Here is a 15,148-nt window from a genome sequence, read left to right as displayed (position 1 = left end):
CTATTAGAGAAGTAGAGAATAAAGAATTTCTGATATAAATTTACTACTGAAGTCTGACCACCTTGATTTACCAAGGAATTGTCCTTTAGGGCACAAATATGGAAAACTCCTTTTTGTTTCTTCTTATTAGGTGTGATGATGTAGTGCCAAGGATGGCCTCCAATCTGAAAAGCATTCTCCAGGGAGGACACCTCAAAGAGCAGTGGTGGTGTATCTGCAGAGATGGGCAAAAGGAATGTATTAGCTTCTTTATTCTGGTAGCCTTGGAACATTCATTAACCGAACTCAACCTTTCTTTGCACGCATCATCTATGAACTTCCACTAATGAAAAATTACTATGTTCAAGGCAAGAAAATACAATCAGGAAAGAGGATTATTGCTTATTTCTATAGCCTTAAGAAAAGAAAAAGCTGGTAGGAAACAACTGTTAGGTTATGAGTCAACTTTCCAGACATCTGTTTTCAGGATATGTGTGACATGCAGCTGAACGGAGATAAAAAATGGGCTGAAGGTGCTTATGATGGCAGAAATGACAAAGTGTATCTAACAAAAGCAGCTGCCATTTAATAAGCACCTGCTATCTACAAGGCTTGGTTAGATACTATTTCCAACTCTCCTAACAATCCAACAAGGTATTAGGTCTAATACTTCCTTCAAATGTGAGGAAGAGAACCTTCATATTCTAGACTAACAGGTTATACTTAGCAAACTTTACAAAAGAAGTGTTGTTTAAGATTTCCACTTCAGAAATAATGAAAAGTAACCACTTAGGATGGGTCCTGTTACAGTGGAAGCTTTATCAAAGGATAGCCACTACTACTAGTATAATCACTAGACAAGTTAATTTTAAGGTAGTTTAGATACATCCAGTCAGTCACTGTCTGTTGGAGACTGACAACACAAAAGAACTATCTGTTAGTGCTTCCAAGTCTTCTTCTTTGATGACAATTAATTTTATATAGAGCATAACAGACTTACTTTTGGAGACATGTATAAACGGAAGGTAGTGCTGCTTATGAAGTCCAGAATTCCTTTGGGGCAGCCCTTCTGAAATACCACATGGTCTGTTTGTGAAGGTGACTAATCAGAGTCCTTTGTTTATGCCTCTAACTTGAGAGTTTAATCTTTGGCTTATGAGGCCACCACTGTCAGTAAAGGGACTTGTCTTAGGGAGACCATTCACTCAAAAAATCACATGTTACATATAGAAGTGTGTGCCTTATTAGGTTTCTTCATAAGGGCAATTTACTACTTAAAGCTATACAAAGGAGAACAACAAATAATGAAAAGTGACTACACAAACTGAGAATCTTGAGGAGAAAGAAGAGATAGGTGTAAACATATCAAGTATATTTAAAGTACCTTTTTTGTAAAACCTTTTAAGAGAAGGGTAATATTCTTAATATATAAAGAAATCTTTTTTAAGTAATAAGAAAATTATGGACACCCCAATAGAAAAATGGGCAAAGGACATCAGTCGGTAAATTGTGAAAGATACATAAACATCATGTGTGATACTATGGTGGCTACCAAATGATGGTGGATGAGGAAAAGAAGAATTATAAAGAGAAAAAAATACAATTAGAGTTTGAATTTGGGGTTAAAAATTTAAGTAGGTATGTTGTAGAGAATATAAAATAGGAATTCAAAATAGAAAAAAAAAATCAATGCAAAAAGATGTATTTAAAAAGAAATACTTTTCCCAGCAGTTGCTAAAAATCGCCCAAAAGCAGCAGCAGGACTCTGCTCACCACAACCCTGGTGGGTCCCCATTAGCCCCAAGAGCCCAAATTTTGATCTCTAATACTATTCTCAATTGAAAGGGCCTAGGAGTTCTCAGAGAATGGCTGATTCCATGTCTTGTGATGAGGAAATTTTAGGATCATTAATAATTACAGGAGCATTCTTATACTATTTATAATCACAGAAAATTAAAAACAACCTAAATGTCCATTGTAAACTGGTTAAATAAATTTACAGTTCATGCATATAATGGTACATAAGTCCAGATCTTAAAACCTTGAGGAGCTTAGCGTGTGCACACATATACACAGGACCACTCTTTGGCAAAGGTAATATAAGTACTGCATTCAAAAAGCATCAGAAGAAATATAATGAAAACTAAGTTTTCCTTCCATCTGTATCCCTCAAAGATAACTACTATTTATCAGTTTTCTGTGTGCCCTTCCAGATATTTCAAGCAATCCTAAAGGCATATACTCATATATCTATACTTTTAATATATGCATATGAATACTTAACACAAATGAGGTTTTTTATATACATGGTTTTGCACTCCTTTTTTTACTTACTAATATATATTGGAAACTTCTCTATACCAGTGCAAAAAGAATTCCTGTTTCTTTTTAACAATTAAGTTTATGACATAGGCAAACAATGAAAGAATACTAATGTCACCTATCAATGTATCAATATACATTGTTTCCAATCTTTTGCTGTTAGAAACAATGTTGTAACTGTACATTTGCCATTTTGTACACATGTGAATGTATCTGGGATAAATTCCTAAAAATGGAATTGCTCAAGGAATATATGCATTTAAAATTTTGAAACATACTGACAAATTGTCCTCCGCAAGGGACTCCAATAATAAATGAAAGTGCCTCTTCTATACTTTCACCAACCCTGTTACCTAACTTTTTGATATTTGAGAATCTGAAAAGAAGTATCTTATGATAGTGTTAACTTGCGCTTCTCTTATCAGTGACGTTGGTCTTTGTCCTCCCCAAATTAAAAGTCATTTATATTTCCTCTTCTTCTGAACAATATCCTTTGCTCATTTTGTTGTTGTTGTTGTTGTAGTCACTTCTTCTTACTGGTCCGTAGAACTCATATATAAGGAGGAAATTACCCCTTTACAGTGTATGTTGCAAATATTTCCCCTGTTTGTTGTTTGATTTTTGAGTTGGTATATGAGTGTGCTTTTGTTTTTTTTTTACCTTGCAGCACTTTATTTTTATGTAGCCAAATTTATCAATCCCTTCTTTAATGGCTCTGCGTTTGTGTCAGAAAGCTCTTCTCAACTCTGAGATAAAAAGATTCTCTAAGTTTTCTTACAGAACTTTAAATCTTTGATCCATCTATTATTTCTTTTGATGTAAAGAGTAAGATAGAACTCCAACTTTGTTTTCATAAGATCATCTATTAAATAATCTAGATGGAAATTAATATTTGTAATACATTAACATTTAAAAGTGGGTTAGGCTACAGATATATGCAATAATATGCAATGAATCTCAAAAATAATATGGTGAGTGAAAGAAGCCAGACAAAAATGTACATATCATATGCTTCCATTTATAAGAAACTCTAGAAAACTAGAGTGAAAGAAAGCAGGTTCATTGGTTGCCTAAGGCTGGGGATGGGGAGGGAATTGACTGGAAAGGGCACAGGGGAACATTTTGGAGTGATGAAAAGATTTTAAATCTTGATTGTAGTAGTGGTTTCATGGATATAAACATTTGGCAAAACTCAAATTGTACAGTTAAAATGAGGGCATTTAAGTGCATGTAAATTATACTTCGAGTTGTTTTTTTAAATTATTTTATTTATTTTTAAATTATTTTATTATTTCTTTTCTTTTTTCTGTTTTTGGCTGCACCGTGTGGCTTGCGGGATTTTAGTTCCCTGACCAGGGATCAAACATGGGCCCCCAGCAGTGGAAGCACGGAGTCCTAACCACTGGACCACCAGGGAATTGCCATTATTTTATTTTATTTATTTATTTATTTATTTTTGATTTTTTTAAAAAAGCAAGTTATGAAGGAGTATTCACAGTATGATTCTTTTTTGGTTTCAGACATATATACAAGATTACCAAAAAAACACACTGAGGTGATAACAGTTAATTCCATGCAGGAGGACTATGAGTATTTTAAACTTTCGCTATTTTGTTTATCATTATTTCCTAATTCTTCTGTAATGAAAATGAACTGCTGCTGCATTTAAAAAAAACGTTATTTAAAGTTAAAAGGAATATTATTTTGTACAGACCTTAATGATCCTGAAAAACAAATCTGGAGAAATGAATAGGATTTCAGTCAATATAGTTTGAAAAAATACTCAAAGTTTCCAACATAGTATGCTACTTTTCTAAGCTAAATGTCCAATAATCGCTGCATTGTTTTACAATGGCATGTGATTTCACAGATATTTTCAAATGTTATTATTTTAAAGTTGATAAAAGTGAGGTCCAGAGAGGTTAAGTAATTTGCTATCATAACCACCAGTTAGTAGTGGAATTTCACTCTTACTAGTAGCAGACCAACATTGTGATCTCAAATCTAGTCTTCTCTCTACAAACAGGGACCAAAATCACAGCACAATCAAAGGCTCTATGAGGTTTCTTTATCACCCTGTTCTTTGTTTTACTTGCTTATTATCTGCATTTCAATGAGAACGATGTACCATTTGGGGAAACTCTCTTCAAAATAATACATTGTAGTTACCACTGGAGCCTGTAGTTTTAAAATTCTTAATAGATTTCCTGCTAGTATTTGTATCAAATATAGGTGGTATTGCTGAGGCTGAGTTATCACAGAACTGCCTAATTCAGCTTGTCCAAGACATCTAAAACCCCGAGTAATTTTTAGAATATTTATTTTGAGTTTCTTGGATAATGGCTATACTGGATTCTGTTTTTATAGTCTGTCATTTACTAATAAAAAGAACATCTCCTTTCTCACAATTAAATCTTTCATTTGTTTTTTGATTTGTTGATGATGTAATGTTAAATAGTAATAATAGAAAAAAATTACTGTCTTATTTTGACCCATGTTAGAAAAACCTTTGGAGTTTCACCTAAATACGTGATGTTTATTGGTTAGAAGTAAAAGGAAATGTCCTCAATATGATAAAGAATGATTCTTTTTTAAAAAAATATTTATTTATTTACATTTATTTGGCTGCCCCAGGTCTTAATTGTGGCAGGCGGGCTCCTTAGTTGTGGCATGTGGGCTCCTTAGTTGTGGCATGCAAACTCTTAGTTACAGCATGCATGTGGGATCTAGTTCCCTGACCAGGGATTAAACCTGGGCCCCCTGCATTGGGAGCTTGGAGTCTTAACCACTGTGCCACCAGGGAAGTCCCAAGAATGATTCTTAATGAACCAAGACTAAAGATAAACAAATATTAGGATAACAAAATATATTATCTTTTTAAATTTATTCATATGAGTTTTACATCTGTCTGCATTAAATAATTCTTGTATTGCTGAGATGAACTCTGGTCAGTCATGGTTTATCTAACACAGATTGCTCAATTTGAGTAGCAGTTCATTTCCTTTTAATAAACTGCTGAATTTGATAAGCTAATTACATATAGAACATTTTTATTATATTTATAAAATTATATATAATTTTTTTTGTGCTTTGTTGATCTTTAAGTTGGGTAAATTTCACAGAATTGTAAAATTTTAAGCTATAAAGGAACTAAGATGGTATCATTTGCTGCAACTTATTATTCTGCAGATAAGGAAATCAAGACCAGAAAGGTAAAGTAACTTGCCAAAGGTAACAGATCTCTGGCTGAGCAAGGTCCAGCATCCCCAGGCCTTTATCTAACTGAATAACAGATTTTTGTGAACGCCTATTCAAAAGCAAAGAATACTCTGCATAGGAATAAAATGAATTAATTTATAATTAAATTATGCAAAAAACATTTGGATGATTACAATTAATAACTATTAATATGACCACTTAATTTTTAAGGTGAAGAAAGTACTATATAGTAGCCATACCTGTGATTTTAATATTACAAGGAATGCCAAAAGGAGCCTCTCCTACAGTTCCAGTAGTCCCACCCCATCTGCATGCACACCCTAAGTCAAGTTTCTGTTGCATGAACTAAAAATAAAACAAAACAAAACAAAAATGGTGGCTTTAGCACCTACTTATTTGCTGTCTGGAGAGAGAAAAAAATCAAATTCACATGTATATGACAGAGGAAATGTCTTTATTTATTCAAGGGCCTTTCTATTTACCTTCCCACCCCCCCTCTTTTAAAGGTTACTTTGTCTTTCTCCATTTGTACAGTTTTGTAGAGTTGAAATCTACACAGTGCCTTACTTTAAAAACATCACATTAAAAAATTCATACCTAGTCCTACCAAGGGGGGGAAAGTGGCGGGGGGGTGGTGGTGTGATGAATTGGGAGATTGGGATTGACATGTATACACTAATATGTATTAAATGGATAACTAATAAGAACCTGCTGTATAAAAAAATAAATAAAATTCAAAAAAAAAATTCATACCTCAGTCCAAATCTCAAGTTAATTTCAATATGGCAAATTTCAGTTTTCTCTACCTGTTCAGTGATGGCTTGGAAGCTATAAAGTCTGACCAGTCCCGAGCTGTACATCACAATCAGTATTCCATGAGACAAGGTGGCATCTGTTACGCTCCCGAAAATCTGAGGGGAAAGGTAGATATCACCTGAGAAAAGACCAGAAGGCCAATCATCTGAGTTTCACAGTGGTTTGTGCATCTGTTTAATATTCAGGCCACCACTACAACACTGCTGCCTAACATTATAACTTAATTATAATTCAGAAACTGGAAGCTAAGGTGTTATTAGGGGAGAGTGGTAAGCCACTGGGGTCTCAAACTGAAGCACTAATGGGAGTGTAACACATACCCCTCAAAATGATGCAGCAGCATACATTTGCTTCACAGTTTTGTCAATATCTTTTAATAACAATCCTTTTCCTCATGGACATAGGTGTAAACTGAGTCCATTTAATTCTACCATGCAGGATATACATGGCAGAATAAATACAGGGACCTATTCTTCATAAAACATTATTTATGAAGGGACATTTTTTAGCTGGAGGTGAAAAGATTGGGTCTAAGAAAGTAATGCTAATAAAAAATAGCCAACTCGAGAATTTTATCATTACCTTTTTCTTTAAATATCTAATACTGTTAAAACCGAACATGTTAAAAACCAAATATATACAGAAACATTTAGCCTAGCTGACCTTGAGAAGCTTTGGCTCGTTGTTCCCTTTCTGTCTCTGTCTCTGTTCTATGCACTGGATCCTGTCATGATGCTCCACAGAGCTCTAAAAAGAACTTGATTCTGTGCCTATTTTAATATTTAACAAAAGCCAACTAACATAAACAAATATTCATAGCAATGAAAGAACAAGTACCCCCCGCTTGCAACTAGAGAAAGCCTGCGTGCAGCAACGAAGACCCAACGCAGACAAAAACAAATAAATAAAAAAGAAAGAACAAGTAGAAATTAAGTGAAAATCTGTTTCTGTTTCTACTTAAGACAAATCATTTAGTAAAGATTTACTACCCCAACAAATAGCTTAAAGTACATTCTGAGCCTGGCCCCTAGGTAGTCTTATTATGCATGGTAAGTGAAAGATATACTTCAAATAACTGTAATCAAAATCAAATCCCTCAAATGATTATCTCGAACATGTAAGAATAAATAGAAACAATTTATGACTTTGCTAAGTGTTCATTCCTATTGTAGACTGTAATAAATATACACAATTACTTAATCCACAAGCACAAAGAGAACAATTACATTTATGAGCTGTGTTTTTTGTCATCTCTTAAAAGGATAATCATGGTTTGCTTTGCTCTTGACTAGCCTATGACTTTTTATTCCCTGATCCTCATTCTCCACTTTGAAAGGAGGATTTGTTTAATTCAAATGTATTTTCAAATGATGAGTGCTATAATAAAGTAGCCACTCTTATTTTAAAATTTGGTTTAATCTCTGGAGTCAAATCTAAGTTCAAATTCCAGCTTCTCCATTTACTACCTTTATGATTTTGGTAGCTGCTTAACCTCCTAGTTAAATACTTTATATATTACACTATTATTATATGTTGTAAAATATTCAAAGTGCCTGATACAAAATGAACAATTAATAAATAATTAATTCTTTAGTCTTTATGCAGTTTAGTATATTATGCTTATATAAAATTTTTAAAATACATTCATCTTGTTTGCTTACAAGTATTAGTGGACCCTCAAGACCTGGGCTCAATAATGCTTCAGGTGCTTAATTAAAGACTAGTAGAATAGACCAATAAATAACTATTCACCCAAACTAAGTAACAATTTTTTTAAAGGAAACTAGCAAACTATTGATTCTTTTACTCAAAGGAAATATGTCCTTTCTTTCTTCCCAGATAACCACCCCACAAATCAAGAACAATGGCAACAACAATAAAACCCAACACTGAATGAGTTGAAGAACTTACATATTTAATTATAAGACTTGTTTATATACCATAAAACAAGTTTTAGATCTATACTTTGCAATTAAAATGAGGCACTTTGTTGCAGCTTTTTACCTTTCTTTATGATCATTTTTAACAAGCTTTGGAATAGTCCCAATGAAAAAAATATTTTACTCATTTCATAATTTTATACAACAGTGGTTTGTTAATGATTGGTACTCAACACTATCCACTTGAGAAGCATAAAAACATGCAGAAAGGGACCTCCTTGGTGGCGCAGTGGTTAAGAATCCTCCTGCCAAGGCGGCGGACACAGGTTCGATCCTTGGTCCGGGAAGATCCCACATGCCATGAAGCAACTAAGCCCATGCACCACAGCTACTGAGCCTGTGCTCTAGAGCCCACACGCCACGACAACTGAGTCCACGTGCCACAACTACTGAAGCCCACGTGCCTAGACCCGTGCTCCACAACGAGAAGCCACCGCAATGAGAAGCCGACGCACTGCAATGAAGAGTAGCCCCCAACACAACTACAGAAAGCCCATGCACAGCAACGAAGACCCAAAGCAGCCAAGAATAACTAACTAAATAAATAAATAAACATGTAGAAAGATGAAGAGACTATTAGACTCTCTTCCCACATCAAATGTTCTCATGTATTTTGATATAAAATAAACTAAATCACCAAGCTTTGTACAGTCAAGGGAACATTTCCAATCCAAACACCTAATAAACAAATAATTAAAAATGATATTACATCTTATTGTCAAAAAATTAATATTACAATTAAATCAGAAATGAGTTCCTACCTTTTTGTTGATCTCCAGAATCCCTATGAGTGAAAAAGGTAGCACATGGAACACTGCAAGGTACAGCAAAACAGGTTGCTGAATGCCTGCCTAAAAGGAAAGACTAAAATCATAGGCAGCTCTCAAAAGTATTTTAAAACTGCTGTTTTGTGCTCGCTTCGGCAGCACATATACTAAAACTGCTGTTTTCCTAGTGGTTACCAGTGGGGAAAGGGAAGTGGGGGAGGGGCAATATGGGGTAGGGGATTACGAGGTACAAACTATTATGTATAAGACAAACTACAAGGATATATTGTACAACATGGGGAATAAAGCCAATATTTTATAAGAACTATAAATGGAGTATAACCTTTACAAATCATGAATCACTATATTGTACATCTATAACATATAATATACTTATATTTATATAAATATAATATATACTTATATATATACTTATATATATAACACATAATATACTTATATATTATATTATAATATATAACATATAATATATATAACTATACTTCTATAAAAAGTTTTTTTAATTAAAAAAATAAAAACACTGTTTTCATGAATTAAAAACATTCCTCTATCTATATTGCAAAGTTACTTAAACAGGAAGGCCTGCATGTTCAAAATATGTCCACTAAACCTTTAGCCCTTCAGATACTACAAACTGCATATACACACAAAAATCTATAGAAGTAAGCATTAACAGTAAACGTTTCTTAACAACAAAATATATTTTACAAAAACATACTTTATATACTGTATAACAAAATATATTTATCTACTATATAATGGATTATAATATAAATTAATATATTGTATTGTATTATTATACAACATAATTTATATTGTGAATTGGAATTCTAATAATCAAGGGTCTAATCAAAAGACACAGAGTTATCATGGTCATATCATTCAGCATTACAAAACAGTATTACACTGACATGAGAAAATGGAAATAGAAAAAAGTATCAACAATTAAAACTCGAGTGATTTCTCTGCTTGAAGAAGATAGCTCCTTTACTTTGAAGAATAAGGTTCAGATTTCTTTCCATTATGGAATATAAAATAATCTGTGGTACTTCCCCAGAGTGGCTTGAAGGGAATTGCCTAAATTTGTGGTAAACAACTTTTATAGCATGCTTCAGAAATCAAAGATCATTAGTTATTTCATAACAAATTTTCAGACAAATTCCTCTGGAAAAAATTCTTTATTTTATTGAACGTTTAAAGATGTCTACCTGCTGGGCCAATGCTGAGCCTTTGTTCTGAGCTGACTTGACTGCAATGACTTCTTGAGGAGTGTCCCAGCTCAAGTATCTTTTAAAAGAATAAAAAGAAATTTATTCATTTGGGTCAATTTCCTTCTACTTAAAATAAAAATATAATAGATATTTTATAAGTGAACAGTTTTTCAGTTACTTAAATTATAAAAGCAAAGCAGTTTATTTTAAAAACAAATAACTAAAAGAATTCCCTTAGATCCTTATATGCATTTATTCCTATTTTTAAATATATATATAATTTTAATCCTTCTAGAGTCTCAGTGAATAAAAATTATGTTTGATCTGTCAGTATTCAAAATGTAGAAAACAAAAAACCATTCCTGATTTAAAATGGAAGTTACAAAAAGCATTGAAAATGTTACATTCACATTTTGCATGCACATATTCATTCCAAAAATTTATATCTAATTTATAAAATTACTAGTTAAAAATTAACAGTTCTTAGATTATATTACGTAGGTAATTAACTGCAACAGACCAGCCTTCAGAAAAATCTGCCATAAAATACATCCTACATATAAAATACTATTTGTAAAAAGTAAATTTTTTTAACAAAGGGTATCTGCCAACTACTAGAGGTTAGTTACTTATGAGGAATACAATGATAAATGATAAAGGGTCTCCATCCTCAGATCTTCAAAAGTAGTCATGAGGAGAGAAAAATAGAATAGGTTTTTAAACTGAGATCCATGTATACAATGGAAAACTTAAAAAAAAAAATCTTGAAATATCCTGGGCCACAAGTCTCAATTTTTCATAATAAAATTTTAAACAACAAAGTCACAGTTAATACCTGAATTTGCAATATGAAGCAAGATATATTTTCTCAAGGACTTTTCCTGTAGTTGCTGATATACGAAGTAGCCAATTATGAGCAGTCAGTGCTATGAGTGAGGATTTATAATCTGATGTATTGGGAAGCATTTCTCCCTTAAAAAAAAATGAGGTATAAAACTGAAACTGCATGGTCATAAACAATCTGCAGTAATCCATATCCAAAGAAAACAGCTAAACACTTAAAGAAATAGTCAAGTAAGTAAATTAAAAAAGAACTATTAATGCACAAATAAAGAATTAAGACAAGGAAAGATTAAAATCATGAATAATTATTTTCATCATTAATTTATTAAGTGAGTTTGGTCACATAGAGTGCTTCAACAGTACCTGAAATAACTGATTACTTATTAAGTATTAATCATTAAGTATTCAACAAATGTTAGCCAATCATTATCATAATAACAACAGTAATAGGAGTACTACTGATGCTGCTGTGATAACAATAGCAACAATAACAGTTCTTAAAACCATGTATAATAGCGTAAGTAATTAAGAGTCACCTGCTAGAATACATGTTTCTTTATTCCAAGACTTGTTTTCCTTTTGATAGAAGTTAAAATGGCAAAAGAGCAAATTATCCCATTAGTCACTGTGGCTCTACTCTAACCTCAAATGAAAAGCTAAAATCCAGAATCAAGGCAGCCAAAGAAGAAAAGAGTCAGACCTAATTTTAAAGAGAACCTATCTCCAATGAATTACCCCCAACAAAGGGAGAGGATAGCTGCTTCGGTGTACCTGCCACGGAGGAGTTGCCATAAGGTAGAAGACTAAAGCAGAAAGAGAAAGAGAAGCCAAGGGTTCTACTTTGATTTATAAAATAAAACGGATATTCTAAGAGGAAAGTTAAGAATAAGGAAGTTGAAATTACTCTTACATTGCTTGGGCTCAAGAGTGAATAGAAAAGAATGTAAATGTAGTTATTTTATTTATACTCCTAAGATTTGTCTCCCCTTTCAAATGTTAGGGAAAGAAACAAGGTTTTTTTGTTTGTTTCTTGGGGGGGTGTGTGTGTGTGTTTAAGCTTATTAGCTACTGAAGTCTTACACTATAATCACAGGCAATGATGTAAATATTTTTATTCTTTGGTGTCTTACATAAGTATCACCTCATGGAGTTTTAAAAGTTTTTAAAATGTACCATTTATACCTTGCCTACTTAAAAAAAAAAAGGATTAAGTAGCATACTAATAGGTTCAAGCTATTTTCCTAAACTAAAAGTTGTATTTCACACATTATCTCAGAGAAGAAGGGTGCTAGTTTAAATGTAGTTTCACATCAGTATGTTAATACAATATGCTTTTTAGTTTTTCTTAGTGGAAAATCTTGCTCCACTTCAAATAAGAATAAAATGTTTAAAGAGAATTGAGATTAGGAATTCGGTTACTAGAAACTTTATTTTTGCAGGATTGCTCTAAATTTTTGGTGTTCTGCACTGGTGTCTTCAAAATTTTTCTCAGTTAGGAAATCTGTCATCCTCTTCCCCTCACCAATGAGACTGGATTAAAAGGCTTTAGATGTAGGGACACAATAGTTATTTTTAACTTTCAATAGGGAGTTGGGGAAGAGAACGTAGATTTAAAGCTTCCTGATTTTTAAAAGGGAGACTTCTATGAAAAGAAGGCAACTGTCCAGGGAAAAAGAAAGCAGCAGCTCTAGAAAACTACAATTTTATGTAAAAACAAGTGTTTAAAAAAAAAAAGGAATTTTAATAATAAATGCAAAGCATAGTCTCTTAACCTTTAATCATTATTTTTGGTCACATATTCTATTTTTCCTAAAAAACAAACAGCCAGATTCAGAGACCTGATTAGTTTGTTGTAGTACTTTTTTTCTTTTCTTTTTTTTTTTTTTTTTTTTTTTGGCCACACCACGCATCATGCGGGATCTTAGTTCCCTGACCAGGGGTCGAACCTGTGCCCCCTGCAGTAGAAGCGAGGAGTCTTAACTGCTGGACCACCAGGGAAGCCCCTGTGGCAGTACTTTTTTTTTTTTTTTTAACATCTTTATTGGAGTATAATTGCTGTACAATGGTGTGTTAGTTGCTGCTGTATAACCAAGTGAATCAGCTATACGTATACATATATCCCCATATCTCCTCCCTCTTGCTTCTCCCTCCCACCCTCCCTATCCCACCCCTATAGGTGGACACAAAGCACTGAGCTGATCTCCCTGTTCTATGCGGCTGCTTCCCACTAGCGATCTATTTTACATTTGGTAGTGTATATATGTCCATGCCACTCTCTCACTTCGTCCAGCTTACCCTTCCCCCTCCCCGTGTCCTCAAGTCCATTCTCTCTGTCTGTGTCTTTATTCCTGTCCTGCCCCTAGGTTCATGAGAACCCCCTTTTTTTTTTTTTTTTTTTAAGATTCCATATATATGTGTTAGCATACGGTATTTGTTTTTCTCTTTCTGATTTACTTCACTCTGTATGACAGTCTCTAGGTCCATCTACCTCACTACAAATAACTCAATTTCGTTTCTTTTTATGGCTGAGTAATATTCCATTGTATATATGTGTTGCAGCACTTCTTAAGTGTTTCTTAGAACACTGATCCTATGGAAAATTAATATTTAAAAATATATCTCAAAATAGGAAGTTCTATGATCAAGAAAGTTGGGAAAATGGTTTGACAATCACCATGAACAGTAGTATTATTATAAGTATTAATAGTATTAAAGGCTCTGAGAAGTAACTCTATAAATAAATTTGTTTAACCCTTTAAAAAACCTAATTCTCCCAACTCCTCTAGCAATTATAAGATGTTAACATCTTATGAAAACGGTGTTCTGAAAAAATACACACTGGGGCAATGCTCATCTGGTGGAATGAGCTTATCTATTATTTTATTTTTTAATTTTTATCTTATTATTTTCCTAAAAAGATTCATAGAGGAAACCCATAAGAATCCACTTTCAAAGAGTCACGTAACGTAACTGTTGCCCTAAATAAATATTTTATTGTCTCAATATATTAAGTAGAATAATCTCTTAAACGCTAAGAATAACTATAAACTAGCTTATATTGCTTATAAAACTTTTAATCAGTTCATAACTTTTTCTAGTTTTCAAGATTTACAAATGGTATTAAAAGTTAAAAATATATTCATAGTATTAATATATAATTTTTTAGGACAAGAATTACTTCGTGAGGAAAAATGATAATCAAAAGATATGCTCTCTTCTCGATTCCTTTCAAGGTTTAAGAATCACTATGATACTTAAGTTTTATTTCTTTATGCAGTATGTTAACAATAATCTGTTCTTCTAGGCTAAAAATGCTTTAGAAATAAGTGCTCTAAAAACAAATCTTACCACTGGGCATTCCCATAATAAAGCATCCTCTATTTTTTCTGATTTGGAACATTTTGGCATTTCATAAAGTTTTCTTGGCTCTGATGCAACACTGGGGAAAAAAAAAAGATTATTCTTCTTCATAAATGAGGTAGTGTTTGCTCAGATTTGAGGGATTTTTTTTTTTTTTAATTCAGAGATTTGGAATACCAAAAATACAACTTGCTACTTTGCTTTCCTCTTCTCGATTAAATGTTAACATTTTTTTTCTGATCACAAAATCCATAATACACATTCATAGAAAAAAATCTAAAATACATAATAAACTAAAATAAATTATAATAGTATAAAACTACCCAATATTAACATTTTGGCTCAGTATTAATATCTTGGTTCATTTCCCTCTAGCTTTTCTTTATATACACATACCCACCTGCTGATCACTTTCCAAAATTGGATCATATTGAATTCTTTCTTTACCCTTTAACATTTATTATGAATATCTCTGTTGAATTCCACATTCATAAACTGTTATTCCAACATCGTAAAATGAAAATTAATTAGATAAAGAGTTCCTTTATTTGCGATGCAAATTAGTAGATAAAAAAGGAAATACCCTTTAAGGCTTTTTTTTTTACTCCCAAGTTGTGTTTCAGAAAGGTTGAATAAGTTTATACTTCTGCCAATACTGAACACTATAATT

General features: G+C 32.7%; 1 protein-coding gene across 1 annotated transcript in view; it reads right to left on the bottom strand.

Annotated features, from left to right (window-relative positions):
• The window catches only part of DCAF17 (DDB1 and CUL4 associated factor 17), a 33,188-nt gene that overhangs the window by 12,112 nt on the left and 5,928 nt on the right, over positions 1-15,148 (bottom strand). The window contains exons 3-9 of the mRNA XM_059928084.1: positions 14,467-14,557; positions 11,111-11,247; positions 10,273-10,351; positions 9,038-9,127; positions 6,327-6,431; positions 5,760-5,865; positions 72-214 (exon numbers count right to left, since the gene is read on the bottom strand). Of these exons, the coding sequence (XP_059784067.1) occupies positions 72-214; positions 5,760-5,865; positions 6,327-6,431; positions 9,038-9,127; positions 10,273-10,351; positions 11,111-11,247; positions 14,467-14,557 (751 nt within the window). The remainder of the gene's footprint in view (positions 1-71; positions 215-5,759; positions 5,866-6,326; positions 6,432-9,037; positions 9,128-10,272; positions 10,352-11,110; positions 11,248-14,466; positions 14,558-15,148) is intronic.

This window comes from Balaenoptera ricei, chromosome 7 (assembly GCF_028023285.1).
Source record: "Balaenoptera ricei isolate mBalRic1 chromosome 7, mBalRic1.hap2, whole genome shotgun sequence".
Classification (NCBI taxonomy): Eukaryota; Metazoa; Chordata; class Mammalia; order Artiodactyla; family Balaenopteridae; genus Balaenoptera; species Balaenoptera ricei.
The sequence above is the reverse complement of the archived record's forward strand: the minus strand, read 5'-3'. Positions and strand labels throughout refer to the sequence as shown.